The sequence below is a fragment of the Pseudonaja textilis genome, chromosome 5 (genome assembly GCF_049901715.1).
Source record: "Pseudonaja textilis isolate UNSWEBS1 chromosome 5, rPseTex1.2, whole genome shotgun sequence".
Lineage (NCBI taxonomy): Eukaryota > Metazoa > Chordata > Lepidosauria > Squamata > Elapidae > Pseudonaja > Pseudonaja textilis.
Genome location: NC_141994.1, coordinates 46,682,814 through 46,699,829, shown reverse-complemented (window position 1 = coordinate 46,699,829; position 17,016 = coordinate 46,682,814). Strand labels below are relative to the sequence as shown.

The 17,016-nt window shown below is 36.5% G+C and overlaps 1 protein-coding gene across 8 annotated transcripts in view; it reads left to right on the top strand.

Annotated features, from left to right (window-relative positions):
• The window catches only part of TNRC6B (trinucleotide repeat containing adaptor 6B), a 107,690-nt gene that overhangs the window by 51,749 nt on the left and 38,925 nt on the right, over positions 1 to 17,016 (top strand). For all 8 annotated transcript variants that reach the window (XM_087934776.1, XM_087934774.1, XM_087934775.1 and 5 more), the window contains 3 exons: positions 3,148 to 3,169; positions 6,530 to 6,874; positions 13,467 to 15,794. In XM_087934776.1, the coding sequence (XP_087790902.1) occupies positions 3,148 to 3,169; positions 6,530 to 6,874; positions 13,467 to 15,794 (2,695 nt within the window). The remainder of the gene's footprint in view (positions 1 to 3,147; positions 3,170 to 6,529; positions 6,875 to 13,466; positions 15,795 to 17,016) is intronic.

Genomic DNA, 17,016 nt, shown 5'->3' with positions numbered 1-17,016 from the left:
CCTTGGAGATCTTCTAGTCCCACCCCTGCTCAAGCAGGAAATGCTATACCATACAGTCTCAGGTACTTCAAAGGTTATTGCTGAGTTTAATCTTTAATCTTAAGGCAAGTGGAAAAGTGTAATACTGGTTTTCCTGATCTCTTTGGCCTTTAACAACTGATATTAACAAGATTTTCATATATCTTTTACCTAAATAAAAATTAGACAAATTATAAACCATATGATTTATTTCCATCAATTGAATTAAATAGCAGCAAAAAGGAAAGTGTTTTTTATATGCACCGTATTCTATGGATTTGGCTAAGCTGGTTTAAACAGTGATCACATTATGACTTTGTTGCTATGTAAATACCCAGCATCATCAAAAATTAACATAAATCCGTACATAATTTTACTTTATTAATTTCTAAAAGGTTTTCATAATTAACTCTTGCAACATATACTAAGGAAATTTAATATTTTATTGTAAAGTAAGCATTTGGAATAGCAAAGGCTAGAATTCAAATTAGAAAACATATCCCAGTTTTTATAATGCGTTCAGCTTTATTTAAAGTTTGTTCGGTTTAGATTTCATACCAATAAAAATGTAATAAAAGATGTGGCACATATTACCTAACTTTTTTGTTATTCATATGGGAGACAAAAAGTGGTTCGATCATATGAGAGCATATGTATATGCATGTACACTCAAACTCATACGTTGGAGAACCAGTGTGACATAGTAGTTAAGGTGCTGGGTTGAAAGTTTTGAAGCCCAGGTTCTAGTTCTTTGGACAGAAAATGGCTTCAGGATTTGGAATCATTTAGTCTCGTAGTCCTAGACTGGAAAGTTCAAAAGAAAGTTATCAACCACACTGGAACAATGTGGTAGAATACAGTCTACAATCTAAATGAAGAAGCCTTCAACTTGCAATGGACTGAGTCAGGCTCTATCTATCCTAGCTACTTTGCATTTATAACAACTACTCATGCATTCTTACTTTTCAATTGTACCTACATCATCATTTGTATAAAATAGATGCCATATGCTATCTAACCTGACACCTGAGTCTAACCCTAGTTATTTTCCTGCTTATTCCAAAATTTACTATAACATCTGTTATAAACAATTGCACAACTATATGGGGAAAGCATTTTGAACAGGGAATATGGCCTTCCAGGTGCCACTAAGGTAGTTTCCTGCATCCTTTAACACTTAGCAGCTGGACTGTTCAGAACTATAGTTGAATGGTAGCACATTTTCCACCACTTTGTTTTAAATCATTGTTATAGAATTGAAAATAATTTAATAATTTGAGTATTTATGTCTTAATAGTTTTATCTTAAAGTTATGTAGTCCTAATCCATGAACAGAACAGCAGGATATCAGTCAAATCAATTGCACTATCTCTGCCCCCATAGGATGAGAACATAAGTTTAGTTGCGAACAAATGTTGATTTCCTGGCCATTTCTTCAACAAAAACAAGTCAGTAAGCTTAATACAGATAGTCCTTGATTTATGACCACAACTGAGCTCAAAAATTTATGTTGCTAAGTGAGAAATTTGTTAAGTGAGTGTTGCCCCATTTTACTACTTTTCTCGCAACATTTGTTAAATGAATCACTGGGGTTAAGTTAGGAACACAGTTGTTAAGTGAATTTATCTTCTCCGTTGGCTTTGCTTGTCAGAAGGTTGCAAAGGGGATCAGATGACCCCAGGACACTGCGGCCATCATAAATATGAGTCCCTGAATTTTGCTCACAGAGATGCTGCAAAGATCATAACTGAAAAAGGTCATGTCACATTTTTCAATGTCATTGTAAGTCTAATATTGCCTGTACAAAATGAGGGTTGGACTCATTGTTTTCTTTTGTTCTCTTACTTTTTTGTTCTTGAAAAAAAAACAGATTTCCCAAGTCTTTAATTTGTATGATACATTAAAAAATCAAACAATCCACTGTAAGTTCTCCCTGTACCCACTTGCTGGAAGAGTAACATACTAGTTTATGGCTAAATCATAATGAGATATGATATAAATGACACTATTAATGGCTCAGTTTCCTGCCTTTTTTCCAGTTTACTTTTTTGTACTATCTAAATTAAGTAAATTATAGTTACTATTGCTCTCCAACCATGATTGGTAAACATACTATATGTCACAATTCTGAGGCTAATTGTAGTTATAATTTTTCAGTTGGGTTATCATAGCAAGTTTTGGTAATTCAGAAATGTATGAAAGAGCAAGCATCTGAACTAACAGTTCATCCTGACTTTTTATTATGGTTTGGGGGAAAAGCAAGGATTAATAATGTTTGTAAATGGTGGCTTATTGCAGTGAAACCTTTACAACTATTTGTATTAATTTTAAAATCTACAGTAAGGGAGTTAGAATGTTTCTGGTTTATCAGTTAAATGTTGAAAATAAGCGTTTGGCTTGTGATAAGATATACATTACACTAGGAGATGGATTATGATTCAAGATGCCATATTGGGGTTAGAGAGGAAGTAGCTATGGGTGCTGGTAAATTTCTAAGTCAGTGGTTGTTACTTAGAACCTGTAGTCTGCCGACCGCTGGGAGACCATGATGTCATGATAGAGGGTCTGTGAAGGCTTGAAGAAATGTTAAGATTTAAGTCTTGAGTTAAGTCTTGGTCTGTGGCACAAAAGGTATTTAAAGGGGCTCTAAATAATTTGTATAGCCTGCATATTTAACAATAACAGTAACTAGATTGCGTTTATATCTTCTTCTTATTATTAAAATGAACAAAGTTTACGATAAGCAAGATTGGATTTTTATATGGATGCTTTATGAACAGATTTATTTTTTGGTTCTAGTTCTTTAATCCTAAATATATATCTTGTATCGGCTTCCTGATGAATTGAATAGTTCCGTGAAAATACAGGATTTTCACGGATTTAATCTACATTGCCATAATCCATAGTTTACTTTACTTTTTTAAAATGCATATATAGTACCGGTATCTCTACTGATAGAAATAATGAGTTGCCTGACTGAAATTTTAATATTGGCAGGTACCGCTGCATGTTAGTATGCTATTACTATCTATGAGTAGTTAGTAATTATTATTTAGATAATAGTAGTTTCAAAACTATGATAACTTATGAAAACCGAATTACTTTTGTTTTTATTCTTGCTAATTATAGGTCACAGATCAAAAAACCAAAGGTAAGAAGCTTTAATTTTTCTAACTTTTTGCTTTTCTTGCTATTTTGCTATTTCTGGAGAAATCAATTACTTTTTACAAAAATATTTCATATTTCACGTTTATTAGTTTTTATATGTCCCAAAACAACAAGCATACCTAATACAACTTTCATCTCTATTTTACCCACAAAAGCAGCTTAGTGAGTTGGATTGAAAGAGGATAATTGGCTCAAAGTCACCCAGCCAGGTTTATCCTTATGATAAAGCCCGTATTCTTATGTAAAGTACTATGGGGTTAACTGAATACAGAACTTTTTTTTTTCTACAATATAAAGGAGAAATGTTTTGTTTTTCCAGTCTTTAAAGAGTGCTAGTTTATTTTCATTTGTTTTTCTATTCAGTCACGTCCAATTCTTGGACACTGCCTAGATAGATAGGTCCTCGCAGTTTTCTTGGCAAGCTTTTTCAGAGTGGCCCAATCTCACCTAGCTAGCTTTGGCCTTAAGGCAAGACTAGAACTCGCAGTCTCTCCGTTTCTTGACCACAGCGCCCTTATGACTAAAAATAATTGTTTTTAATTGAATAACTTAGTTGTAACTTAGAAAAGGCGAGATTTAACTCTTATTTCTTCTCAGGTTTAATAGATCTTTAATTTATTGGGAATCCTTGCTTAGTGGCTTGGAGATAAATTCTAAATTAACCAAACTGAAAACTAAAAATGCCTAGCTGATACCATATTCCACAGGGTGAGCACGGCCTGTCTTTTGAAACATAAATCCTAGGTCTATGGAGTCATAGTTCTCCTGAATCATAGTTCCCACAAATATATTCACACATGGTTTTGGAGTGACTTAAACAAAAAAACTAAAATGTGATGTTATTCAATAGAACAACAAACCCAGAAAAAAGACTCTAACTCAGTGATGGCTAACATTTTCGGCACAAAGTGCCCAAAGCGCACATAAATACGTGCATCCCCAAAGTGCAATGTGCACATATCCCTTGCGCATGTGCCACCCCAATTCATGCGCCCCCATGCATGTGCAGCAGACACCCGAAGACCAGCTAGCCGGTGGGAGGCACACATGTGGCAGAGCTGAGCTGGGATAACATCTTGTGTGCCCACAGAGGGGGCTTTGCGTGCCATCTCTGACATGCAGGCCATAGGTTCACCATCACAGTTCTAACCAATGCTGGAAAGAAAATAAATTCTTAAAGCTAAGCACAATTCTATGTTATGGACAGTTTTTGGTTCTGGATATGTGGACGCTTACCGTGACGAAATGAATATAATTTCACTCTTGATTAAGACATTTTGTGTATTTATTTGGAAGTTAGATCTTCAATTTGGTAGCACCTGCCTTACTTACAAAATGATCAAACTTCAAAGAGCTTTATGTGGGATTATCTGAAAAACTTCCAGATTGTTCATGGTGTGACACTTACAGATTTTACAGAATCAGATATCAGATTATAGAGGCTGTATAACAAGTCTACGCACCCCTGTTAAAATGCTAGGTTTTTGAGATGTAAAAAAAAAATCACTCCAGAATTTTTTCCCCACCTTTAATATAATATATAAGCTATACAATTTAATTGAAAAATAAGCTGAAATCTTTTGGCAGGGAAATAAAACAACAGCAAACATACAATAATGTGGTTTCATAAGTGTGCACACCCTTAAACCAATAGTGCTATGAAGCACCTTTTGATTTTATGACAGAATTCTATCTTTTTAGGTAGGAGCCAATCAGCAACAACAATTCTTTATCTGAAAAATCTTTTTTGATCCATCCATGAGTCAATTTCATAAACATATCATGAAGAACAGTCAAATTAGTTACAGAATCCATCCCTTCAAACACCAAAAGAAGTCCTTTCATTTTATCTAACATAGACATTGGTACTTTTTCTTAGTGAAACCCAATTTGCTCTTTGATACTCCGCTAGGATATTAGAGGTGCTTTTCAAGGGAATTTGATGTTTGTTTTCCAACATAATCATTTTAGCTCTCCTATTTACAATCTATTTTTAACTTTAAAGCATTTAGAGCAGAAATAAATGTTTTAAATAACTAATATATAACATGTAATTTGCATTTATTGTAACTATTATTACAGTATAAATAATTCATTAAAAATGTAAAGATAGCCTCTAGACAAGCTTCATTTGCCGAGAGTGGGTTAGAAAATGCTACCCGCTGAGATATAATCATACCCAATATGACTTAAAATGCTTCATACTTATACTAAAAAGACACATAATCCTGTGTAAAAGCTATACCTATAAGGTACATCAGTTTGCCTCTTTAAACTCATTTATCACTTCATTTCTTATTTTACTGAGACTGAAGAGATTCTTTGAGGCTTCTTCATGGCTTGTCTAGATAATAATATGTCATCTGACCACTTATGACCATATCATTTCTCAATACATTTTGTACTAATAACTAAAGCTATACAATTCTGTTTTCTCTGAATACTATTCTTCCCATTTTATTAAAAAGCTATATCCACTTAAATAGGATACTTTTGAAGATTTTTATAAAAGATTATTACAGTTGCTTCATGTTTATGTATTTTTAAGATTGTGTCAACATGCATAAACTTTTTTAAAAAAGTAAAAGTATTTATGTATTTCTTATGTCTCTACTTTTTAGTCTGAATTTGTCAAATGTATGTGTTAAACATCTTAAAATCATAAAATGAAAAAGTGTAACTGAACAAATAAAAAGGTTTTTCTTTGTATAATTTGCAGAATCCAATCTAATATGAAGACAAAGTTTTAAAATAAGCTATATTTCTAGTTACAAAGTAGTTCTTTCTTACAGTTGTTTATAGTATATTTGCCCCATTTAAATACTATGGCGGAATACTATCCATGATGAAAAACAATACAAATAATTTAAGTAGTTTTTCTGTTATTTTATTCCATTATAGTCTAGCCATTGTAATCACTCATTTGCTTTCATTTTTTAAAAGAAATGTGTTTGGTGAGAAGGTAATGACATTCTGTGCACTTCAATGTATAGTCATGTTGGCCATATACCACAGAAGCCTCTTTGGACAATGCTTGGTTAAGAAACTGAGATGAGTACTGCCCTCTAGAGTCAGACACAACATTTTTACTCCCCCACCCCTTCTTTGGTGGAGAATACCATCTTGATAATTATAGCTGATAGACTGAAAAACTTTTAGTGGATTCTTGGCAAACTTCTCTAATCTTGATTTTTTTTTTCCTTGTGAATTCATGTTATAGTGATTCCTAATTTTCTTCGTGCTTAAAGTTAGCAATATTTTAATAGCTCTTATTTATTGTGATTTTATGACACCATTAAACTTGTAAACAATACTAAATACCACCCAATATTTTACATTATAGTGCCCGAAGCGACAAAAACAAGTTTAAGCCAACCAGTGACCGCCAGCCCAATTGGCAGCTCTCCATCGCCACCTATAAACGGTGGCAATAATGCCAAAAGGGTGGCAGTGCCGAATGGTCAACCGCCAAGCGCTGCCCGCTACATGCCTCGGGAGGTGCCGCCGCGATTTCGTTGCCAGCAGGACCACAAAGTGTTATTGAAACGTGGGCAGCCCCCTCCGCCATCTTGTATGCTCCTTGGAAGTGGAGTAGGGCCTACTTCCTCTCCAGCACCTGGAGCAAATCCAAACAACGCACAACCAGTAACAGGAGTGCTACTGCCATGTGACAGTGGGACTGCAACTGGTATGAAACCATTAGCATTCTGCTTAGTATTTTGCTATCTCTGCTATGTCATACAATTTTGTATTTTGAATTTAGAAATTGATTTTTTTTAATTTACTCATTTATATCCTGAAATCTCTGTAACAACCTTTGAAGGAAAATCACAGTCTTTGGGAATAAGGCGGAATACAAAGCATACATTTTTTAATAAAAATTTTATTTTAATTATTCACATAAAGCTAGGTAAGTAGATTTTTTATAAAAACAGATTACATTTTCTCCAGCATATTTCCTTAGAGGGAAGTGAAAAAAGCATTCTAAGTTCAAACTATTCTGATTTCAGATCAGAGATTTTTAATCTTCTGAATCTGAAAAATGTGAATTAATTAGTTCGTATGAATTCAGAAATATCCTGGTACTAAATCAGTTTGTTACCAGAACCAGTAAACAGATTAAAGTTATCACATGCCCAGAAGATTTGTTTCTAGAGGAGGAAGAACCATAGAGAAATTTTTCAAGATGTCTCACACTGAGTGCTTGAGACATTGTATTTAAGTTGTTTTGCAACGTGTGATTGGAAAATAAATATGATTGGATGTCAGGTGTCTACTCTTTACTGCTGATGGCTAGGCTAGATGGGATGATGTGAGTATTAAAAAGAAACAAGCACTGAATATGTCCAGATGGAATATGATAGGTTGAAGCTGCATTACCCTGCTTCTGAAGTTATGTTTGCTTATTTTTTAATTATAGTTAGGTAAGTTTTATATATGTACCTCCATTTTGCATGTAAGTCTTTAAAGTTAAGTATGCGAGTTACTTTGCTTCAGGGTCACATAACAGTACTAACTGTGTAAATATAAAGACATTCAAACCCAACTTTTGAGACCTAAAAGACATAATTTCTCTAAGACTTTCTATGAGAAACTGCTTTGAATTCTTATAAATTCCAGGTTGTGCTATCAGTGATAGCATCTAATCACTTATCTTTTGTTAGCCTTTATCTTTAATTGCCTTTGATTTTTTTTAAGCATCAGGATCTTCAATGACTCTTGCTTTCTCATGTGTCCAAACTAAATCTTAGCTGCATTAGGGCTATTGTGACATCCAGATTTACTTCATCTAGCATTGAATTATTTGCTGTTCTTATGGTTCATTGGGTTCGCGTCAATTTTATTCCAACGTTGAAATTCAAAGCATCATTTTTCTTTGTTTCACCATTTTTATGGTCCCATTTTCATACCTATATATTACCACTAAGATGTAATGAAAAACATGTATTTATTTGGGTTGGGATTGCCTATTATTTTAACTTTAATATCTGTTAATATTGAGCAATAGTTTCCTACTGCTGCAATATCCTTTTCACCTTCCACAAGGAATTCCTTAGGTTTTCCTTGATTTTAGCTATCAAGGTGATACTGTGTTTCCCCGAAAATAAGACCTACCCCAAAAATAAGACCTGGTATGTTTTCTGCATGTGTGCCCATTACAACCCCTATCCCAAAAATAAGTCCTACTTAAGCACCTGCGCAGCTGGCCACCCACCCATTCCTCCTGGTTGTTCACGGTGCCACCGACATTAGGTGAAATGAGGCGAGGGAGGGTGGAGTTGCTCCATACGCACACCGGCTTAACTTGGGGGCCCCCATAGCCAGGCCATCTGCCTTGTGGTGGCAGCACCACCGGCCATGTGCAGCAGGAGCCCACATGTCCACTAGCCCACTTCTTCTGGCATGGCACTGGAGCAGAAGGCCGAGTAATGTGCCCTTGCTGCGGCCATGAGGCAAGGCAGGGGGGATGGAGCTGCCCACGCATCCCACACCGGCTTACCTCAGGGCCCCGCAGACAGGCCCCAACAACGGCCTTGTCTCATGGCGGCAGCTCCTACATCCCCGTCCAGCAAGACACCTTGTGGCCGCCGGGCCACTTCTGTGGCCTCTTGCTGAACAGGGATGCCAAAGCTGACACCGCTAGGCTGTGGGGGCCCTGATGTAAGCTGGTGCAAGGCATGTGGGGCAGTTCCACTCCCCCACCTCGCAGCGGCAACACTCAAAAAAAGTAACACCCACCCCAGAAAATAAGCCCTAGTGCTTATTTCGGAGCCCAAAAGAAAACACTGGCTTTTATTTTCAGGGAAACACGATATATTCTGCAAATAAATTAACCGCGGCAACTTCTGTCCCAATTTTGAACCATTGAATTGCTCCATATTCTGTTTTGTTGTTTCCTTGGTCATCATACAACAGGTAGCTGAGTAACCTGGCATTTCCTTGTTTTAAAAGGGTATGCCATACAATAATTTAAAGAACAGGCCATAGTCCACATAATCAGTAACTCTAGTATAATCAAGAAAACAAATGATTGCTATCTTTTTGAAACTCGATATGTGTAATTATTTCTTGCTTTTAAAATTATAAAAACTCCCTCACCTTTCTCATTATCTGTCAGATGTTAGCAATGTAACCTTGGGTATCTGTGCTTCTTCTGGGTCAGATTGTACGTCTGTCATTTCTTCAATGTATTATTTAATTTTGGATTTTATGGTTTTACTACCGTGTGAGATACATACAATAAATGATTGATTCTAAACATAGAAACACTGGAAAGTGATCAGTGTTAAACTGGGGAATGACTTCAAAACAGCCTGTAAAATGCAATACATTATGTACATTTATTATAAATTATTTAATTTTCTCTCATTCTGACAAGTCCAAAAGATGAATCCAGAAGGGTGATAGAGGAGAGGGGGCTTTAGAATATAGACCTAAGGCCTGTGTAGTTTGATTTACTATAAAGGCCTGCAAAGGGGATTGTATCTTCTTTAGTTTGGTGGCAACACTGATAGCATATGAATACTATAACAACTTAATCTGGTATTAAAATAACAATTTATTACAGCATCAGCATTGGAGAAGGTAGTAGGAAATTCAAATATAAAGCTTTTCAGTTCAGACCATAATTTTATGACCTAAAATTTCTATCTTGACAGCATAGGCAGCCACTAATAGCTTGTATGGTGCAATTTGTAAAGCAGTCTGTCATAGCTGTAGCAAGTTTTTTTTGTCAATTGCTTACAAGAGAATAGGTATAAGTAAAAACATAGTTATGAATATATGGATACATATAAGAAAAATAAAAATACATAAAAGAAACAATAAATAAATAAATAAATAAGTTGCTTAAAGGAGCAAAGGCTTCCTGGCATTAAACACAAAGTGGTAGCAACTAATGTATCCAGTACATATTTGGGTCTACTTCTTTTCACATCAACATCTTGTACCAGTATCGGCATGAACTGAAGCCACTGAGTGTTAAATTTTTGGAAAACCAAACTTCTTAAAGCATTATGACATTGTATTCAGAATGAGTTCTGCAAGAGGCTGGTTTTACTATATACTGACCACTGGAGTGTTAATTTATGTTTTTATTAACAGGGTAATGTACAGGTTCCCAATGGAGTATTTTGAGTGATTGCTGCCGCAGAATTAAGAGTATGCATCCCACATGCAGAGTCTAGTTCCTATGAGTTATTTTGATAGTATGCTAAGAATTATGTTTGGCTGTCTGTATTCTTAATGAACAAATGATAAAAACATGCTGAATACATACAGTTCTTCATGCTCTGATTTATATTGATGGATTATACAACAATATTGATTTATGTATTTGTTAAATTTATCTGCTGCCTATCTCGCCGTGAGGCAGTTTACAACAGCAGTCCCCAACCTTGCTGGCTTTGTGGACCAATGCAGGTGGGGGAGAGGGGATGGTTCTGTGCGAGTGTTGGGTAAGCCATTAGCACAAATAGGTGCACGCTATTGCACCACTTGTGCAGTCCTGGGTTTGGAGACCCCTGGCTTAGAATAAAAAAATGAAAGGTGTGTAAACAGAACAGAAGTAAAATAATAAAACAGTAAATAAACAAATGATAAAGCAACACAATGAGAATAATACATCCAAATGGTAACCAAAAAGATTGGAGGGGAGGGAAGTGCAAGCAATGTTCAAGAACTCTATATTTTTTGGTAGATACATTTTTGTGTCTAAAAATGTCCTCGAAGAGAACAGTACTTTATCAATCTCCTTTGTTTTCTTCTGTGCATGAAAGCTTATTTCTTGTCAAAGTTTCTCTATTGGTGTTTCATTTTTATAGATGTGAGCCCTGAGTAAACTAACCAAAGCTAAACAATACTGCTTTGCTGCTTTTTTTGCTCATATTACCTGCATTGTCAGGTATTCAGAAGTCAAGCTTATCACAAAAAGATTTTTGTACCTCCAATAATTTCTTCCACAATAAGTCTATACTACTTCATACACAGCAGCTCCAATGATGCAGAAAGCTGTGTTTAAGACAGTCTGCTGCTCTTGAGTAGTAACTGTGATGAGCCTAAAGCCTACTGTGACTGTAAATTTAAAATCCTGGTCAGTATCTTCAACATTTCTAATATAGAGCTTGAAATCTTAGGATTGTCTGATCAATCACCAGCTGGATATCATGCTTACAAATATTAAAAGTCTTCAAAGCACTCTGACCAGGTCTGAGGAGAAGTAGGTCTAAAGTGACACTGGTAATTTGACTTTGTCAGTTTTATTTTGCAGTATCAAACCATACCTGCCTCAGTCTAAAATATTTATTTTCAAGCTCCATTCCACACTCCACTTCTTTGCTCACCAATTTCAACAAACTGCAGTGAGTCTTTTTAGCATATGAAAGTACAATTGGGAATCCATTTCTGAGGGAATTTACCATTCTCTACAATGCCATCCATCTCTCTCCCAGTTATTAGTATCATGACTTTGTCTTAAGACTCTTCTGTGGATGAAGAAGAGAAGCAGGAAGAAAGTTTAACAAAATGCCAACTTTTTGCTGCCAGGTCTCAGCAAGATGTATGTGGTACCAGGATTTAGCAAAGATATTGAGACAACAGCTTTATCATTCCCACCCAAAATAACAGTAGTTTGACCAAGATCATCTCCCTAGTTGTGAAGCATTCATGCATCTAAGGAAGAAAAAAGTGAATGCTATGTCTGACAGTGGTAATCTGTAAAAGAAAAGCCAAATCAGATTATGGTCATTCGTACTCCAGCAAATGCAGAAGCTCCCTGGACCTAACAGTAGTGTCATTTATAAAGATCTTATGACAATTCCTACTAAGAGTTTCTTTGCTGCTAGGCAGCTTCCTAGACTTGGTTCATATTTGGATTAGCTTTTTTTGCTGGTAACTGAGCCTTCCCATTATGGTCATAAGTTTTGATAGTCAAAAGGGGATCATCCTTGTGACAGATTTGATTTTTGACCTTTTTTGAAGCTGCTGTTCAAAAAAATTACCATAGTCCTTAAACATATCCATGATCATTAAGCAAATTCATTGCTTTCTATGGGACATTTTGCCAGAAACTGGAAGTAAATGCAGAGTTTGGGCAAGAGGGACGTAAATCACTGTCATGTGAGCAATTATAACTCAAGGACCACCTATGTAGCATTCTTCCATTCCCTCACTTCAGCTTCCTTTCAAATAATTTCATGAGTTTTATTTTTAATTCTGTTCAGTTTGTTGAAGGTTATTTTTTTTAGTTTGATTTTTCAAACTGTTTTTTAAAATTTCCATAAACATTGCTCTGCATAGTCTGTTGATTTTTCCTTGTTTTCTTTATTCCTTGCAACAATCTTTTTCTTTGTCTAAATCTTACACAATTACTTTCTCTCAAGTATTGCAGCAATGATTATCTTATCTACATTTTCTCCATCTAAGCCTCTTGCCTTCCTCATTCCACTAAGCAATCTTTTTCATTAATCATATTAATGTTCCATCTCACATTTCTGTGGTATTCGCTGATTTACTATTTCAAGCAGCTTCATTTAAATTGTCTAGCAACAAAAATTTTCTCCTTGGTCATGTTCATTCAACAATTTACATAATTTTACTCCAAACCTTGCTTACCTGGTTCTTTTGTTATCATAATTCATTGAAATATAACATACACTTATTACCAACCTATAGATACTTATTTTCATAAATACCACCAATAACTGATGTAGCACTGTTTCATACTTTATGAAAAACACTTTATACTGTTTATTATTAATCTGCATCTTTATTTCCCTCCAGATGTTCCATGTCCACAAAATTGCACCATTCCAATCATTGGTTCATTTGCTATCATTTTATTTTTATGATACAATTTGCAATCTTTAATATTTATTTACATTTCATATTTCTAAACCACCCATATCCCTCAGAGGGGGGCTTTGTGGTATATACAATTTAATATGATCAATAAATAAAAACCTAATATGCCACGTGAGCCCAAAGATACTATCCTCCACCAACCCATTGTGGATTTAGTTAATTTGGGCTTTCACATAACACTTTCTAGCAATATAGAGAAGTTTACTAATTTTATAGAGAAGTTTACTAAGATTACTAATTGTAGCAGTACCTACACTAGATGCAGAATACTTTTACAGTCTGCATCCAACCAACTAGGAAGTATAGGCAGTGAAGAATGTCTTTCACAGGATTGTGAAATATTCAAAATTTCAGCAAACGTACATGTTACTTAAGGTCTTACATGGATTTATGAATAATTTGGTCTATTGCCCTTTTAGATTCAACAACTGGAGGTGCTGCTGCTTCAAATTATGCAAATTCCACTTGGGGTCCTGGAGTGTCCTCCAACAGCACCAATGTCAACCCTACTCACGTCTGGGACAAGGTGATTGTAGACGGGTCTGACATGGAAGAGTGGCCTTGTATTGCTAGCAAAGATACTGAGTCTTCTTCCGAAAACTCCACAGACAACAACAGTGCCTCAAACTCCAGCTCAGAGAAGAGCACTCTGCTGGGAAGCATCAGTAGCAACAAAGGAAAAGGAAACCAGTGCCAGTCTGGAAGCTCTGGTAATGAATGTAATCTTGGGGCTTGGAAATCCGACCCCAAGGCTAAACCTGTTCAATCTTCCAGTCCTTCAGCAGAGAGTAATGGTAGTCTAGCAAGCTGGAGAAACTTGAGTGGGCAGGATAGAATTGGCCCCAATCCTGGCTTTAACAATTTTAACCCAAATAGCAACCCATCTGCTTGGCCAGCACTAATTCAGGAGGGCAATTCAAGGAAAGGGACTTCAGAAACTGATAATGATGGTTCAAATGCACAGATTAATACAACAGGTCAGACTTCTAGGGAACAGCAGTCAAAGATGGAAAATGCGGGTGTTAATTTTGTCTCTGGCAGAGAACATGCTCAAATCCACAACACTGATGGACCAAAAAACGGAAATGCTATATCCTTGAACTTAAGTTCACCAACCCCAGTAGAGAATAAGGGAATGTCCTTTGAAATGGGCTTTGGGAACCCCTCCAGGAGCACTGATACCCCTTCACAAAGTACTGGAGAGAGAAAAACTGGGAACATTGGGTCTTGGGGTACAGCTAGGGGGCCTTCTGGAATGGACAGTGCTTCTAATCAAAGTAATTCTGGAAATCATGGGAACAATGGGAAGGATAGGGAAGACTTATGGAAGGGAGCTTCTGTTCAAAAATCGAATGGGTCAAGAAATGAATCTTGGGATAATAGTAATAGATCTACGGGTGATGGGTCTTGGACCGTTGGCCCTCAACACTCTGGTGAAAGTAAATGGAATGAAGGGAACAAAATGACATCAGGGATGTCTCAGGGAGAATGGAAACAGCCGTCTGGGTCTGATGAACTGAAGATTGGTGAATGGAATGGTCCAAACCAACCAAATTCTAGCACTGGAGCATGGGACAATCAAAGGGGCCACCTGCTTCCTGAAAACCAAGGTAATTCCCAGGCTCCCTGTTGGGGACGATCTTCTAGTTCCGCAGGAAGTGAGATTGGAGGTCAAAGCACTGGAAGCAACCATAAAGCAGGAAGCAGTGATAGTCACAATTCTGGACGCCGATCATACAGGCCTACACATCCTGATTGTCAGGCAGTTTTGCAAACTTTATTAAGCAGGACTGATTTAGACCCCCGAGTGCTTTCAAATACCGGTTGGGGTCAAATTCAAATCAAGCAAGATACTGTTTGGGACATAGAAGAGATGCCAAGAGCTGAAGGAAAGTCTGATAAAGGTACTGAGGGGTGGGAGAGTTCTACCATACAGACAAAGAACTCAGGGGGCTGGGGAGATGCACCCAGCCAAAGCAATCCAATCAAGTCTGGATGGGGTGAGCTTTCAACTCCAACAGAATGGAAAGAGCCCAAAAACACTGGAGGATGGAATGATTACAAAAGCAATTGTTCTAACTGGGGAGGGGGAAGACCAGATGAAAAAGCCACAGCATCTTGGAATGAGAATTCCAACAAAGACCCAGGATGGAATGGGCGGCCACCTAATCAGGGATGGTCTTCTGGGAAGAATGGCTGGGGAGAAGAAGTTGACCAAACAAAAAATGGCAATTGGGAAACTTCAGGAAATAAGTCAATATCAGGTTGGTGTGAAGCTGGCCAGAATGAGATTGGCACTTGGGGTAATAATGCAAATTCAAACTCTTCTTCTAAAGCAGGGTGGGATAATAGTAAAAGAACTCCAGCATGGAATGATACTGGTAGACAACCCAGTTCCTGGAATAATCCACAACAGCACCATCAGCAGTCAGAGGCACCCAGTTCCTGGGACCCACCACCACCTCCACAACCACAGCCTCCAGGTAATGGAAGGCTACCCAATTCTAACTGGAACAGTGGGCCACAGTCAACTGTCTCAAAGGATGAAGAACCCAGTGGCTGGGAAGAACCATCCCCCCAGTCAATTTGTCGTAAAATGGATATTGATGATGGCACCTCAGCTTGGGGAGACCCCAATAGTTACAATTATAAGAATGTGAATCTGTGGGACAAGAACTCACAAAGTGGACAAGCTTCACGAGAACAGAACCACCCTCCTCCAAGGCCTAGCAAAGTTACAGCCTCAGGTAATTGTTTTTAACTATTTTCATGGTGATGCAAACAGTTTACCTAACCCTAAATTTAGATCTACAATAATTTTCAAGTCTGTTCTGTAGTTTGTCATATATCTAATGTGTCCTTGAAATACGAGACTGTAAACCTTGAATACAGTAGTCTTATATAACATATTATGAAATGCTTACTGTTTATAGGCAATTTTATTCTTGTGTTTGATGTGTCAGGAAGGGGAATTCTGAACTGCCTTTAACTTAAAAAAAGAATAGAATGAACCAGACTGCCAGAACCTCATTCGCATTGGCCAAAGAATCAGATTCCTGTGAGGTTCCTATTACTAAGACATTCATAATGTATAGTTAATGTGAATAAAATTCATAAAGCATTTATTTCCAGAAATGATGAGCTCCTTGTTACAATTTCTGTCAAGGGGAATGTAGGAGTAGCAGAAGATAGATTTCCCAATAGGACTGGCAGGATCCTTGGCACCTATTCTCTCCAGGATTGCACACCTTTTTGTTGTTAGATAGTTTTTTAAATATAATGTTCTACAAATTATTGGATATTTAAATTTTTGTGATTACTTCTCATTAAGGAGAAGGGACTATGAACATACAAATGATAGATTTCCAATGCTCTATCCAACAGATTGGTTATTTTAAGGCTAAATGTTCTATCAGATTAACATGTACCATTTACCGGTATAATATAGATTGGGTGCTTGTAAATATTCATAACAGTAATAGTAATTATTTTGTTATAGACTCTGATATTAATAACGTTAACTGTGGAGAATCTTTGAGCAACATATGTGACTCCAATTAATTATGTTGCTTTTCCAAGCATCAGAAGGAGGAGTTAAAAAGCATATTACATTCAACTTAGATGTACCCAAGCTCTTAAGTGCTTCTCCTGCCTTGTATTGTTATATGAACAGTTTGTGTCAGACAATGGAGGAAAATATGTTATATTTTTGCCAATATAGAGATTTATACTATCATAATCATGTTTTTCTGAGCAAATTGTGGATAACATAGGTTATACATGATCATAGTATAATATATTCCACATATATTAACATTTTTCTGATCTCATTCAGAGAATTTTTATCTGAAGTCCTCCTTCTTTGTTACACTCAATTTGTGATTATATTGAATTATATTGTCTGTAAAATCAAACTCTACTTTTAATGTAATGACAACCTGTTACTTGATTTAGCACAATAATGTAGGA